Source organism: Triturus cristatus, chromosome 4_2 (assembly GCF_964204655.1).
Source record: "Triturus cristatus chromosome 4_2, aTriCri1.1, whole genome shotgun sequence".
Taxonomy (NCBI): Eukaryota; Metazoa; Chordata; class Amphibia; order Caudata; family Salamandridae; genus Triturus; species Triturus cristatus.
Genome location: NC_140586.1, coordinates 708324138 through 708337988, shown reverse-complemented (window position 1 = coordinate 708337988; position 13851 = coordinate 708324138). Strand labels below are relative to the sequence as shown.

The 13851-nt window shown below is 43.6% G+C and overlaps 2 protein-coding genes across 3 annotated transcripts in view; one reads left to right on the top strand and one right to left on the bottom strand.

Annotated features, from left to right (window-relative positions):
• Positions 1-2630, bottom strand: part of IFT25 (intraflagellar transport 25) — a 202232-nt gene extending 199602 nt beyond the window's left edge. The window contains exon 1 of one of the 2 annotated variants that reach the window (XM_085602581.1): positions 2256-2630. In XM_085602581.1, coding sequence (XP_085458707.1) covers positions 2256-2356 — 101 coding nt within the window. In that variant the 5' untranslated portion in view covers positions 2357-2630. The remainder of the gene's footprint in view (positions 1-2255) is intronic. The other variant, XM_085602582.1, reaches the window with a different exon arrangement.
• A 335-nt stretch (positions 2631-2965) lies between these two features.
• LRRC42 (leucine rich repeat containing 42) overlaps positions 2966-13851 on the top strand; it is a 103793-nt gene continuing 92907 nt past the window's right edge. The window contains exon 1 of the mRNA XM_085602580.1: positions 2966-3069. The gene's annotated coding sequence lies outside the window, so the exon portion shown is untranslated. The remainder of the gene's footprint in view (positions 3070-13851) is intronic.

The window sequence follows — 13851 nt, the reverse complement described above, 5'->3', positions numbered from 1 at the left end:
GGACAGTTAATAGCTCACTGTTCTATGTTAGGATTTTAACGTATAAACTGCAAGCAACAAAAGGATCTCTCTGACAAAAGCAGTAGCCCACTGACCAATTTACATTATGTGCACTTTGTGATCTGCATGGTACATGTTCTTTGCAGCAGGCACATTAACCCTCTGAGCTACCTTTCCATGAGTCAAAACTTCCACTAAACAAAATTCTAGGAAGAACATTACTCACCAGTCATCATGACATTTTTATTGTTGCTGGAGGCAGCAAGTGCTTTAAAAACCATAATATACTAGCAAACATAATGCCTTCACCCAAAGTCAGCATCATGTGGGGTCACACCAGTTGCACCACCCTAGAGCTGGCCCTTCTCAAGGGTCCTGTGACCTCAGTGACTGAGTCACTGTTGCTCTAGAGTGTGCTGCTGCATAGGCCTGCCCGCAAGACTGGAGGTGAACATCAGTATGGATTGTGGTGGACAAGCCTTGAAGGTTAACCTACACTTGTCATGCTAGGGTCCACCTGCTGGTGCTAAGACACCAGGGCTTCTAAGGTCTTGCGAAGCCTTCTAAGGTCTAGCATGGGATTGTGCTCTGTCAGGAGGGTGGTCTGGTGGACTGGTTATTAAGGTTGAACCTGGTTCCCCAGTTCCAAATTCAGCAGCTCTGGCCAAAGTGCCACATCCTCTCCCCCACTAAGGAAACCTCACACTGTCTGGCACTACAACCCAATTGTTGCCAGCTATAAACACCTGGATGCGGCTCAATTTAAATTACGTACTAGACAAGAGCAATATGCAGCCTCCAAAAAAAAGTAACAACATCATGGAAAAAGCAGACACTCATAGGGAATGCAAAATTTAGCAAACCATGTGAAATGTAAGCAGGAACAACATGGTTACCTTAACACTTTTACACTCACTATTCAGAAATCAGTGTGTGCTTTTGCCTGAAAAGTTAAGGACATGACTACAGGGCCCTGAATGGACCCATTTCAATGTCCATTGCTTATATCCTTACAAAACGTAAGCAGTATGGTAAAAAGACCACGGGCATATTATCAAGGACGGCGTTAAAAAGGCGTTAAAATTATCGCCGGTTTAGCGGCAGAAAACTGCCGCTAAAGCGTCGATAATGGGCTTGATAATAAGCCCTGGAGAATTCCCATAAAAGCCCATGTTCACACCAGAACATGGGCTTTTATGGGAATTCACAAGGGCATATTATCAAGCCCATTATCGCCGCTTTAGCGGCAGTTTTCTGCCCCTAAACCGGCGATAATTTTTAACGCCATCCTTGCTAATATGCCCCCACGTCCCTGGACACAGAGCCGCAGTACACATTTTGTTTTCCAATCCATACATTGTTGTACCTCCAGGATTGGTGCATTAGTTGCAAGCCCAGGGAAAACAAAGACAAGAAAACAAAAATAGCGCTTCACTGGCAAACTCTGTAAAAGTGGTGCTAATGTGTTTGGGTGTGAATAAAATCAATCTGGACAGTTTGCTCCCGCTCTATCTTACTTTATTTAGTTATTTTTCATATGTGTAACCTTTTATTCCTGATGCTGCACTTTGGAATTAAAATGTCGGAAAAATACGACATTTCCAGAAAAAGTGTTTTTCTTTTTTGTTTCCATTTCACAGGCGAGCAAATAAAAGAAAGGAGAGGAAAGAGAGTGAGAACCCCGTCTTAAAGTCACGGTTTTCAGAAAGAGAAGAACTGCTAGACAGAAAGAGAGGGAAGAAGGAAAGAGTGGGGGGCAGCAGAAGTGGACACTGTCTTTTTCTTCTCTGGGCCAGAAGGAAAAGACAGTCCTGTTACTTCTCTGCCGTCCCGCCGTCACGAACGCCAGGAATGCAGAGTTTTTATTTATGGGCGGTGGCGAATTCTTACGTCCTGGGACGCATTTTCAGAATAAAAAAGTAGGGGAACGGAATTCTTACAATTAAAGAAGTAGGGGCACGCCGTGCCCTGTCGAACCGGCCCACTTCGGCCACTGATTGCCAATGCTTGTTCCATCTAGTAAAGTTAATTTACTACTTAAACGACTGTCACCTTCCTTTTGCCGCATGAGTGTTTGGGAATAATTCAAACAGAAAGTCGCAAAATGCATAGAGTGCGCCTAACTTCTGCCCATTTTGCAACGTTTAAACTATTTTAACGTTCAAAATACTCGCATGGCTGCAGGCTCAGGGCGCACGCTCTGAACACCCATAAAGTAGAAGAATTTAGAGGTATAGGAAAGATGCGGCTCTTACCCATCAATGATGTGCTCGGGAGGGTGTTTCTCGTCGCTGGACGTGGCTAGAACAACCTTCCCTCCATTGGAAGCCAGACAGAAATCATCAACTTTGCTCATGTCTGATTCGGCTGTCAAAGGTAAAAATTCATGCGTGTTTAGGACACCAACAAAAAGAGATCCACAGAAGGCTGAACACTTGCAGAGACTACCGGGCCATCGGAAGGAGAGTCCCCTAGTCACCAGGCAACCGAGAAGTCTCGTTGCGCAGCGCTAAAACCGCAACAGTCTGCATCAAAGTGGGTAAACTCGACGGCCATTTTGGAATAAAAATGTATCATCTCGTTAAGCTGGGATGTTGAGCTCACGGTTGCAGTACAGACGTGCGCAAAGAGCTCGCCTTTTATTTATAACCTACTGTGAGGGGTGGGGGTGAAACCTTACGAAACGCTGCAACTGACAAATCACTTGTGAGATCGGAATAACGACAGAATACAATATTTAGTGTTGAAAAGCAAGCGGTATTGAATCATTATTAAACTCATTGGCAAATAAGGGAAACTGTAAGCCTACACCTCACATTATAAAAAGTGTTAAATTATGACAATTTACTGGAAAACATAAATTTGATGAAAATACAAAGAGAATGTAAACCATTTAAGCTTATTATCAATAGAATTTATTAACATTCCAAGATGGCCGCTGCCATACCTCACAGTGATTGGTCTAGTGTTTCAGGACATGCACCTGGGTAGCTGTTTGTTTCCAAAGTGAGTGTCATAGAGAAAAGACTCCCACGCCACTTTTGTACAGAACGCGCTTTCACTGCACAGGTTGGTGGAACTGAGTTTATGTTGCTGAAATCGTAGTTTACAACAGTGTTCTACAAGACCTATAGTGACTTGTTAAGTTAGTTGGCCCCGTAGAAACCTTTAGAATGTGCTGATGTTTTTCGCCTAGGTCTTTAAAAAGGTGAAGTTCTCAAATCGGTATAAAGTATGTACATTTCAATGATACTGGGTTCGCGCGTGCATCTATTTTAAGTTTAGAGGTCGTGACTTAGAGAAAGGTCTACTGCAAAGTGTAAAGTTGTTGTCCTTTTCCTTTTTATGTTGGTATTTATTGTCTTTGACGGCTCTCAATGTTGTGAACATTAGCAGTGTCAGCGTTATCAAGCTGCGAAAGGGCGCGCACGCTCATAATTAACAAAGATTTAAAAAAAAAAAAACGCTCACGTTTTCCAGATCCATGTGTCAGTAGCGTGTCCTGGTTAGATTTTTCTTTCTTTGAATTCTGGGACTTATGTTCTTGATTTTTGTTGTAGTTTCTATAGGACTACCCTGAAACACAAAGTAACAAGCATTGGCAAAGCCAATAGGTCTCTCCTATGTGAGAGAAATCGACTTTGCAGATGTCTTTAGACATGTTGTACAGCAGTTGTTGAGCAGGCCTAAACGTTAATGGTGTGGTGTAGAGGAGAGTGGAGTAGCCTCCTCCTACTAAAAGTGCTTCAACACCCCATCAGGGGTAACCAGCGCTATATAAATGCAAACCTTTTTCCCTCTTCTAGCTTTCTGACTCGAAATAACTGAATAACCTATCCACCACTCAAATTACTCTCTTATTTCACTATACTAATTCTACACTAATCCTTTGTGGGTTCCGGAGTAGTGTGCTACTCGCAAAAAAAGCGATTTGACGCCTCGTCAGGGGTAGTAAGCGCTATATAAATACAATTACAATAGAGTAGTGTAGAGACCTGTGGCGTACCTTAAAGTGGTGAGTGGCAGAGACTGGAGCGTGTGGAGCGGGATAGAGCAGAGTGACATAGAGTGGTTGGAATAGAGTGGTTAGAGTACAGTGGTGTGGCATTGTGTGGATTGGCGTAGATTCGATTGGTATAGAGTAGAGAGAGGAATAACCGAGAGTAGAGTTGTGTTGAGAGTGGTGTAGAGTGGGAGTGATGTAGAGTAGTACAGTTGTGGGTGTAAGTAACTAAAGTGTCAATTGAGATGGCAGGTAGAGTGAAGAAGGAAAAAAAAGCTGTATGCCAAACTTCAAAAGTTGTAAGTCACATTGTAGGTCCAGGAATAATACTGAAATGCTTATAAAGTTAAAAAAAAAATAGTGCATTGCAAAAAGACGAGAGAGCAAAGATGTGGATGAACATTTACTTGGTCCAGGCTTCAAGGAGGAGCAAATTCAAGAAAGGAAGGGAAGCCTATGGGAGCTAAGCAATCAAATGATTGCAAATGAGTGATGATGAAAACAACTACTGGTATGATGTGGTTGGGTTGTAAACCCACTGACTTCTAAACAGTAGGTCTGGCAGCAAAGTGCATATGCTGTGTAGGCAAGACCTAAAACCCCAGAATGGATGAACAACTCGAACCTAAAACAGAAACTCTCAGGAGCCCTGAGAACTGAAGCATGTACCCTTTATAGTGACAATAGAATGCCTGTGTCGGATTTAAGTATATTTTGGTAGCTCGCTGTACGTCTTCATGCAACAGTCCTTTTTTTATTGTGAACTGTCTGAAATTGCAGTCATTTGGATTTGGTGTTGTCATATTATGTAGACTTTATGTAGAGCACAACTGCAACCAGGGTGGCACATTGTAGCACTCAAACTGTTAATATAGGTATGTTTCGGATAGAAATATGGTTGCAGTATGACTTATGGTGTGGTGCAGGAGGTCCTGATGCATGCCTGATCATGTTCCAGCAAATTTGACGCTGCTGTTGTGCGTCCCAGTGTTTATAGTGATATGAGAGGAATAGTGCTTGCTTTATGCGTATTTATTCCACATGCCTGATTGAAGAATCTTTGCAGCGGTGGGTATGCTACTGCCTCATAGATGAGGTGGTGGTGGTACAATACATAGCAACTAACACCTCCATAGTAAGGGGCTCCATATTGTGAACAGGAGTAGGATGAACTAATATTAGTAAAAGGCTGCAAATAAAATAAAGAATACCAAATGTATTTATGCTACATTGGTGTCGTACCCAAGTGGTTTGCGCTTATAAACACTTGGTGAATTTACTGTAATACAAAATGATATTGCAATAGTACAGGGCAATGTTCCCCAATCTTTGGAACTGCCGCTCTCAACTCCCAACCACAGTGCTTATAGTACCACTGCGGGCATGTAGTAGTTCTGGAAAGAGAGTAGACGAAATGTACAACTAACAAGACAAATTGTAACTTCAGTATCATTGCAGAATTTAAGCAGTGACTGTCAAAAATACAAAAAGGCAATATTACTCCCAACACATTTCAGAAGATATTTACTGAATTCCTAAACCCAGAATGTGCTGCCTTTAAAGTAACTCTATGAGAAGAACAGCCTTGGCTGTTGAGGGCATGTATCTTCCTCTAGCAATGAAGAACCCTATTTGGGTAGCCATGTAACTTACACATTACCAAATAGAAAATAATATAAATAAAACTAGGTATTCTGTTAAAAGACTTTATCTCAAAACCCAAAGATTTGAAAATATAATTGATACAAAGAGAATAAACTGGCCTAATCGCCCTCCTTTTTTTTGATATCTCAACCAAGACAATGACAAATGTTACCCTGCTTTAACCCTCTAATTGGTGAATAGCTCATCAACCCTAAGGAGTCCTGTACCACATCAAGCCGAAAAACCTAAAAACACCCCACACAAATGTTACTGTCAAGCAATCACTCCTCAATCTATACTTTTCACCACTGTTACAAGATGCAACACAACCAAAAACTACAGAAAGTTAGAAAAATATGTCTTTAATACTATCCTATAAAAAAACATTTAAAATAACATACATAAAAGTGCATGTACATCAACAATACATATACATAACAAAAGGGAGATACTCTAAAATATGACAATTAGGCCTTTTAGTAAATACACCTCTAGTTTTTTTTTTGTCATTGGGTATCCATGAATTAATTATCTAGCATGTAGATCGTACTTTCAAATTCCATTGATGCATTGGATGGAAACGCCTTATAACAACCATCTTCTTCAGGACTATCATTCAAGAATTTCCTCCCTAATACATTTTCACATTATATCTATTGATGCAACCCTCAATAATGTCAAATACTTTCTGGTCCTCTTGCTAGGAATTATTTTGGGCTCCACTGTGTCCAGTTCTAACTGTAAAGTCTGCCATGGTGTCTGATCTGCAGTAATTCACCACTAGGTGTTAAGGAAAATTTAGCTGCGGTCAGGAGATCACTATAATCATTCCCTACAAATGGTGGGCACTTGGTACTGAGTGCTTCCCCAGTTCTTTAATACATGGTTTGCTCCTCACAACATTGAAGAGGTTTTCAGCTCAAATCGTCCACTGATGCCAGAATCTTACACCTTTAAACACCCTTTGTTGAATAGCATATGTAGCCACCAGCTCGTCCGTCTACACATCAACAAGATCACCAACAGACCGAAGCATAATGCATATATTCAAAAATATCCTTCTTCAAGGCGCAACCAACCCCCTTTCTATCCAGAGCTACTATAAATACCTCTTATATCAGATCCATAAAATAAGACCACAACCAAATTGATGTTTCTGTCAGACACTATTTAATGGTCAATACTTAAGCAAACTCGGAGAAAGCACCATCTGCAGGCAAATTTTGGCATTTGTTGAAGGAAAGTACATTTTATTTTCAGGTCTACCAAGCCGCAGTGCTACTAAACCATACTGCTACTAGACCTCTCCTCACCTTTTCATACTGTTTATCACCCTAAATTCTTACAGAGACTTGACAGATCTAGGAGCACTTATTGTATTGCTTCCATGCTGACTAATAGAGCTTTGATAATATCGCTTAATCCCTTCTTGGCACCATTCCCCTCTACAACAGGCATCCATTAGGGATCCATGATTACTCCTCCCCTATTGAATGTGTGCTTCACCCTTCAACCTGACCACATCTTATCCTCAAACCTCAACTCCTATAAATATGCAAATAATTTTAACCACTGAAAATCCATCCAATCTCGATTGATTTACCATCCGCCAATCTCAATGAATGTGCCTACTCCATGCTAATTAATTTTGCAAGCTAAATACCGCGACAACAAATACGATCCTATGGAAAACGGACAAACTCTCATTCCTTCATCATCTGGTCACATGAACTAGGTCCACCACCAAATCCCTCAACACTGGTAATGAATATGGTGAAGATTAAAGATTCTAATATCTTCTATGAAACACTAGTAAATAAAGTTACTGAAGGAACCTTCCACACCATGGATTTATTTGTGATTGAAGATTGGGAGATCCCAGCATAAAATATTCCTTTACCTAGTAAGTTTCCCTGAAAGAGCAGGCGCCATCATCTCCTTTGTGCTTTCCCATCTTTAATATGCCAATGGTCTATACATCGGAGTCACTCTATACATGCTTTGAAGTATACAGCGAATACAAAATTCAACAGCCAAATGACTCGATCTAGATATCCAGGCTCACATATTGCCAACTGTCCAACCTTCACATTGACTGCCTGTGCTAAGACACATAACCTTGCATGCAATGTGCATCGCTCATGGAGCCATCCACATTGCTGCAACACTACTCCTTTTATATTAATTTGGCTTCTACTGCCAGATTTGATCACTACACTGTAGGGTGGCCCCACGCTTAATGATCCCTTCCTTCAAATGTCATGCGCTGGTGATCGCTCTCATTTCTTACAGCCGGGCTCTCTAAATCAATACCTGCGAGGGAAAAAATAATTGACAACCACCATTCACATAAGTGTATAACATTACACATTCCATAAAAGATAGTGGTTATGCACAGCCACACCTGTCCACACACTTTTCAGCAACATCTCATCTACTGTGAGGCAAGAATAAGACATTTTACAACCAATCCAATGTTAGGAGTGTTAAAAACAGTCTCTTTCCATCCATATAACACTATGATACAGACCTCTCCAAAAAAAGATGGTTGCCACCCCCATGTGGCATCACATTTACTCTCATGCGTTTCAGCAGCATCTCATGCCTATGCATAGCTATCAGTTTGCCACACCATGATTAGAGCAGATATCTGACTTCACACACCATACCAAACTCCTTAAAAATAGAACAATCTAAGACCATACATTGTGAATTGTCCCTGGGAACCCAAAGAAAACCGGAGCACCTTGCAGCCTTACCAGGGGTGTGAAGGGCTACTACATAAATTAAACAATACGATACAAAACAATGGATGGTGTCTCCTCCCCTACCCAAGATTGTAGCACTCACTGACGGATTGCAGCCTGAACTACGGGCTCAGGAGGACTTATTTCCTGTGGTTTCAAGGATTTCCCTGTAGAACTTTTCTCACTCCCACAACAAGACTTCATAGTCCAGCGTCCAAGTTGTCTAGAGGAGTGCACCACCTGTGGCATGCCAAGGTCTCAAAAACCATTATGATATAATGGGGTAACCCACAATTTTCCATGGACCTGGGTCATGATTGATATAGAAAACAATGGTCCCAGACTTCTTAACGCTACAAATTAGTTAAGAAATCATTCATCAGTCAAAAACATCAGGTACATATAGAATTAGCATATGATCATTAATGTACCACCAATTTCTTCACGAAAGCATGTACATACTCAAAAGGCACACAATATCGCTCCAATAGTGACTGTTGCTTGCTTAGTTACTTTTTATAACAGATCACTATATTTAATGCTCCAATAGAGCAGGTTGCTCCAAGGGGAGTGTGAAAAAGGGAGGACGAAAGTGCTTTTGACGTTAGACAGATATAAAGGAGGGGAATCCAAAGAACAGTTGCAACAAACAATCAGTTTTACATTCCAATATCCTTAGTAAACTGGTCGTAGTTCGTAGTGACACCAGTTTTACAAATAGGCCTGTCCCTCGTGAATTTTCAAGTGTTTATTTAACGATTTTCTGATGGCGCACTGGGTGTTTTAATCTGTGAGAAGGAGAGGGCTGGGATGATATCAGGTACAGGCCCACTGGGGAAATTGTCGACGTTTTGACCCTGCCGCATAGAGGGTAATTTACATCCTCTGCAGGCGGGTCTTCCTCAGGACAGGGGGAGGGGGAGGTAAAGTCAGGATACAGCTCCTCGTGCGGCGGTCCGCAGTGAAATTGCGGCGTGGCTAGGATTACATTTTACTGGTTAGGGCTGCAGTGTTGAGATGATCAATAACGGGTGAATGAATCGCCCGCAGCATCTCATTTAGTATTATTTGTCGCAGTGTAGTAAATCCTTCAGCCCCAGAAAAAACACAAAATCAGTGGAAGAGTCCATCGTATGCCATTGTTTGTCATGGAACAGGTGAAAAAAATAAATGGAAAATGTAGATAGTAATGATTAGCTAATCTCTTTAAGAAATAATATATACACACATATAATTGCGCAGAGTGTATTATGGCTTTTATTACCATTTGTGAATGTGGGTGGTGGCCATGACTCACAAGTGGTAAAGCCTCGAGTGGGCCAAAATGCCTCCTTTCTTAACAGTAGTAGAAATAGCGTATTACAGTCTGTAAATGTGCATATGGTTGAAGGCATGGCAATTATTCATGCATGGTTTAAAAGGATATTTAACCAAAACCAGAAGGCAAGGGGTTAAAAGTGTGCAGTGAATTGAAGGTGCATTGAAGAAGCCTTGTGACTATAAACGGTTGTTTACCTGTGTAAAGTCATTGTAACATGCCATCTGTGAAGCATTAAACACAATTTTTCTCTTTTCACTGTGCTGTAGGAAAAATGTGTGACTGTGAATATAATAATACAATTGTTCTACTTTCGCTGGCGTGCAGTTTAGTGCATATCTATAAAAGGGCACCAAAGTTATTGACTTTGCCCCTCCTTTATACAATCTAATTGACACCTGAAAGACCTGTATGAACTCGTCTTGCTAACCGCCTGCTTAGTTTCATGCTTCTTCATTAGACAGCGTCAAAGTTCTTAGTAAAATGAACACTTTTTTGCCCCACCCCGTCTGTGTGCTCCCCTTGAGGGATTTGCATGAAACTCAAAAACCAGGCGTTAGCTGAACAAGTATCGTGGAGATATACGAAAAAAAGTGCCAACATTATTAGCAAATCATTTCCCCCACTCTTTTAGCTTTATCCCCTTGTCAGATGAACCCAAGAGAATACCACTTTGTGTTATAATTGCTAACAGCGTGCCAAATGTAATTCATATTTATTTAACAGTACCAAAGTTATTAGCATATGAAAACGTTTTTCCTCTCCCTGTTAACTTTGGACCCACATCCCATGTGGTTCTGCACATAATGTGAATACAGATACATGCCTCAAAGAAAAGCTGCCTCTGTCATTTGTGAATACATTCTTTTTTACTCGGCCTTTAACTGGCCCCCCTTGACGGAACTTCACAAATGTAACAAGCATTTGCAATGCAATAGGTCTCGCATTTAAGCGATTTTAAGATATTGGCATTGTAAATGACAGTGCCTTTTATTTATGTTTTAAAAACCAAAACATAAATAAAAGGCATTGTGATTTACAATGCCAATAGCTCAAATTTGCATAAATGCGAGACCTATTGCAAGTGCTTGTGTTATTATTTTTGTGCATGAAGGTTCCTCTTCCTGCACAGAAACAATCTCCCCACAGCGGTGTCTATGTGGCGCATGGCAGCCGAATGTGCGCCAGCACAGGGGAATGCACAGGGATGCGTCATATTGTTGTAAATATGGCGTATCCCTGTGTTTTGAAAGTGCCGTAGCGTGGCCCAGCTAAATGGCTTGTGGTGTTGCGCTGCTGCACTTTCTTGTAAATACGGCCCCCAGTGACTATATATGTTATATCCCAGCTAAGTGAATGACCTGTTATGGTTCTATATTAGCAAAAGTTGGGAGGGATGTAGAGTGCCGCCCTGCCTCTACCCTATAATGTTACACACATGCAGCCTGATGGCATGGCCCGGAAGTATTAGTACAGACAGGGTGATCGCTCGTAGACACTTGGTGATACCCAGTGTGTTTGCTGCTTGTTTACTTGTATACATACTGCTCCTTACCCCAAGTGCCTGTCCTCCAGCCAGAAAACCGCACAGCTACCTTCCTTCCTGGGAGTCGCAGGGTTGTAAGAGGCCCTGCCAGCACTAACCTCCACCTACAGTTACCTGAAGCAGCACAACCGTGTCAGCAACGTCTCTTGCAGACAGTGCTCTGCAAACTGACACCCACTGTCTTTAAAGCACAGCAGGAAAATTGTTATGTTGCAAAGGTTGACCCAATGACTTCAACACAGCAGGCGCGGTGTCATGGCCTTGTGTCCCTCGCTGGCCCCTCCCTCAATGACCCCATGCACACCCAAAGGCTTTCTTCTCCCAGAATCCTTTACAACTGCCTAAAGGAGAGGATGTGGTTTCAAAGCTAGACCTGCTGACTTTGGAACTGGAAAACCAAGGTTCGAGCCTCAGGGTCGACTCCACATCTTGTGATTCTGGCCAAATCACTTAATCTCCCTGTGCTGACCAAAAAAATAATAATAATGAACATGTCCGTGTGTGACATAACTGGTGCTCATGTAAAGCGCTCCAATACCTTCGGGTCGCGAAAAAGAAGCGAGGGGTCCTGCCCAGCCCTTGTTCTACAGTCATAGGGTGTGTGTTTAGCTTTGCGCTGGTTAACTATGCGAGTGCATGGGAGTGGCCCTGGCCCTAATCTCCTGACAAAGCAAACCTTTCCCAACACCATGAAAGGTATTTGTTAATTGAAGGGGAGCTGCTGTCTGACAATATTTAAACCGCACTAACCAGTTCAAGCGTTTGCTCAGAGGCTGCTCTATTCTCCGTCGGACACTGGCTTTTCATCGGTTCAGGGCTGCGTGAGTCATGGCATCCTGCTCCGGGCGCGTGTCAGTGTACAATAACAACTCTCGTCTTTGTGTGAGTAAGCTGAGACGGAGAGTACATTTGCACACATTAAACCGTAGCAGTGAACCAAAAATGTCTGGTACCGAAATCCAAGATGACTCGTGTTCAATTTTTTTTTTTTTTTTTTTTTAAAAGTTTTTATTGAACAATAATACGGTTACAAGTATGGGCCTACAACCACCCGGGCCGGCCGCTAGGTACATAAGGAAGTATACACATATCAAGGCTACACTCAGTTCCCAGGGCACTGCCCCGCAGTGGCTCAAGATAGTTCTCGAAGAACAGCAAGCGTCAGTCCAACAATAACAAAAATAAAAAGAAAAACAATAAAAACAAAAGGCGAGTTATGAGGGATACCAGTGCGGATCAGGCTCCCCCCGGGAAACTCCAGTCAGAACATTTGGGCAATCCGCTAAAGAGAGGAGTACCGGGAGGCCGGGGACGGAGGGGGGGGGGGGGGGGGGGGGAAGGGGGTCAAGGGAGATGAACGTCCATATGTAGTTGTTACAGAAAGCGCCAGGAGCCATCAAGGGTCAGGGGGACATGGCGATATCAGTGTCTACCAGGGGGGGCGTACAGATGCCTCCGCGATACGCATTCCATTGACCCCAAATTCTACCCCACGCCCCCGGCTTGCCACGGGCCACATACACTGTCTTCTCCCGAAACATACACCAGTCCATATTCTCCTTCCATACTGACACGGTGGGCGGCCGTTGAGCGCCCCAAAGTTGCGCTATATCCCTCTTGGCAATCATGTTCCCTAGGGCCGCCCACCGAGTCTGAGCCGCGCTGTAGTCATTGGGCTCCCACACATTCAGGACACAACGACGCACCTCCGGCAGCAGCACAACCCCGGTGACCCGTCCCATAACCGTGTGGACCCGGCGCCAGTAGTCCGCCACCTCGCGGCACTCCCAAAGGATATGAAGAAAGGTGGCGCTGAGCCCACAGCCTCGCTTACAGAGCCCGTCGTCGGAAAATCCCATCGAGACCAAGCGCGGACCCGTCACATACACCCGGTGGAGAATCTTGAGCTGTACCAACCGGAGACGCGCCGGAATGGCAACCTCCTTGGGGGACGACAGTGCAGACTGCCAATCTTCGTCGTCCAATTCGACCCCATCCCCAGTCCAAGCCTCCCGAAGGCGCACCAGGAGATCCGCCCGGTGATTAATCAATTTTTTATAAATTAAAGAAATAGTACTATCAGGGACATGTCCGTCAAGTATGCGGTCCTCGAGGGGCGAGGAAACAGGGATCTTGGTCCCCTCCCCGAAGACCGAAAGCAGGGCGTGTCGAACCTGGGCGTAGCGGAAGAACTCCCTGTCGGTCAGCTCGTATTCGGCCTGGAGCACCGCGAAAGTCTTGACCGCGCCCTTGTGCCACAGGTCTCCCACTTTGCTGATACCAATCGTGTCCCACTGGTCAAACCCCTTGGTGGTCCACAAGCTGCCCAGGCGGTCGGAGGCAAACAAGGGAGTAGCACATGTCATTCGCTCACTCCAGCCCATGGCCGCAGTGGCAGCCCTCCAGGCCCGCACAGCAATCTTAGTAGGACCCGTAAGGGTCCGGCCAGCCAGGCGGGAATAAAGTGCCCTGTTGTAGTTCCCGCCGGGAAGCAGGAACTTGTCCATCTCATACGCCGGATTCAAGCCGGGCGCATACGTGGCGTGGTTAATGGCAGCTAGCTGCGAGGCCCAATAGTACCTGCGAATGTCAG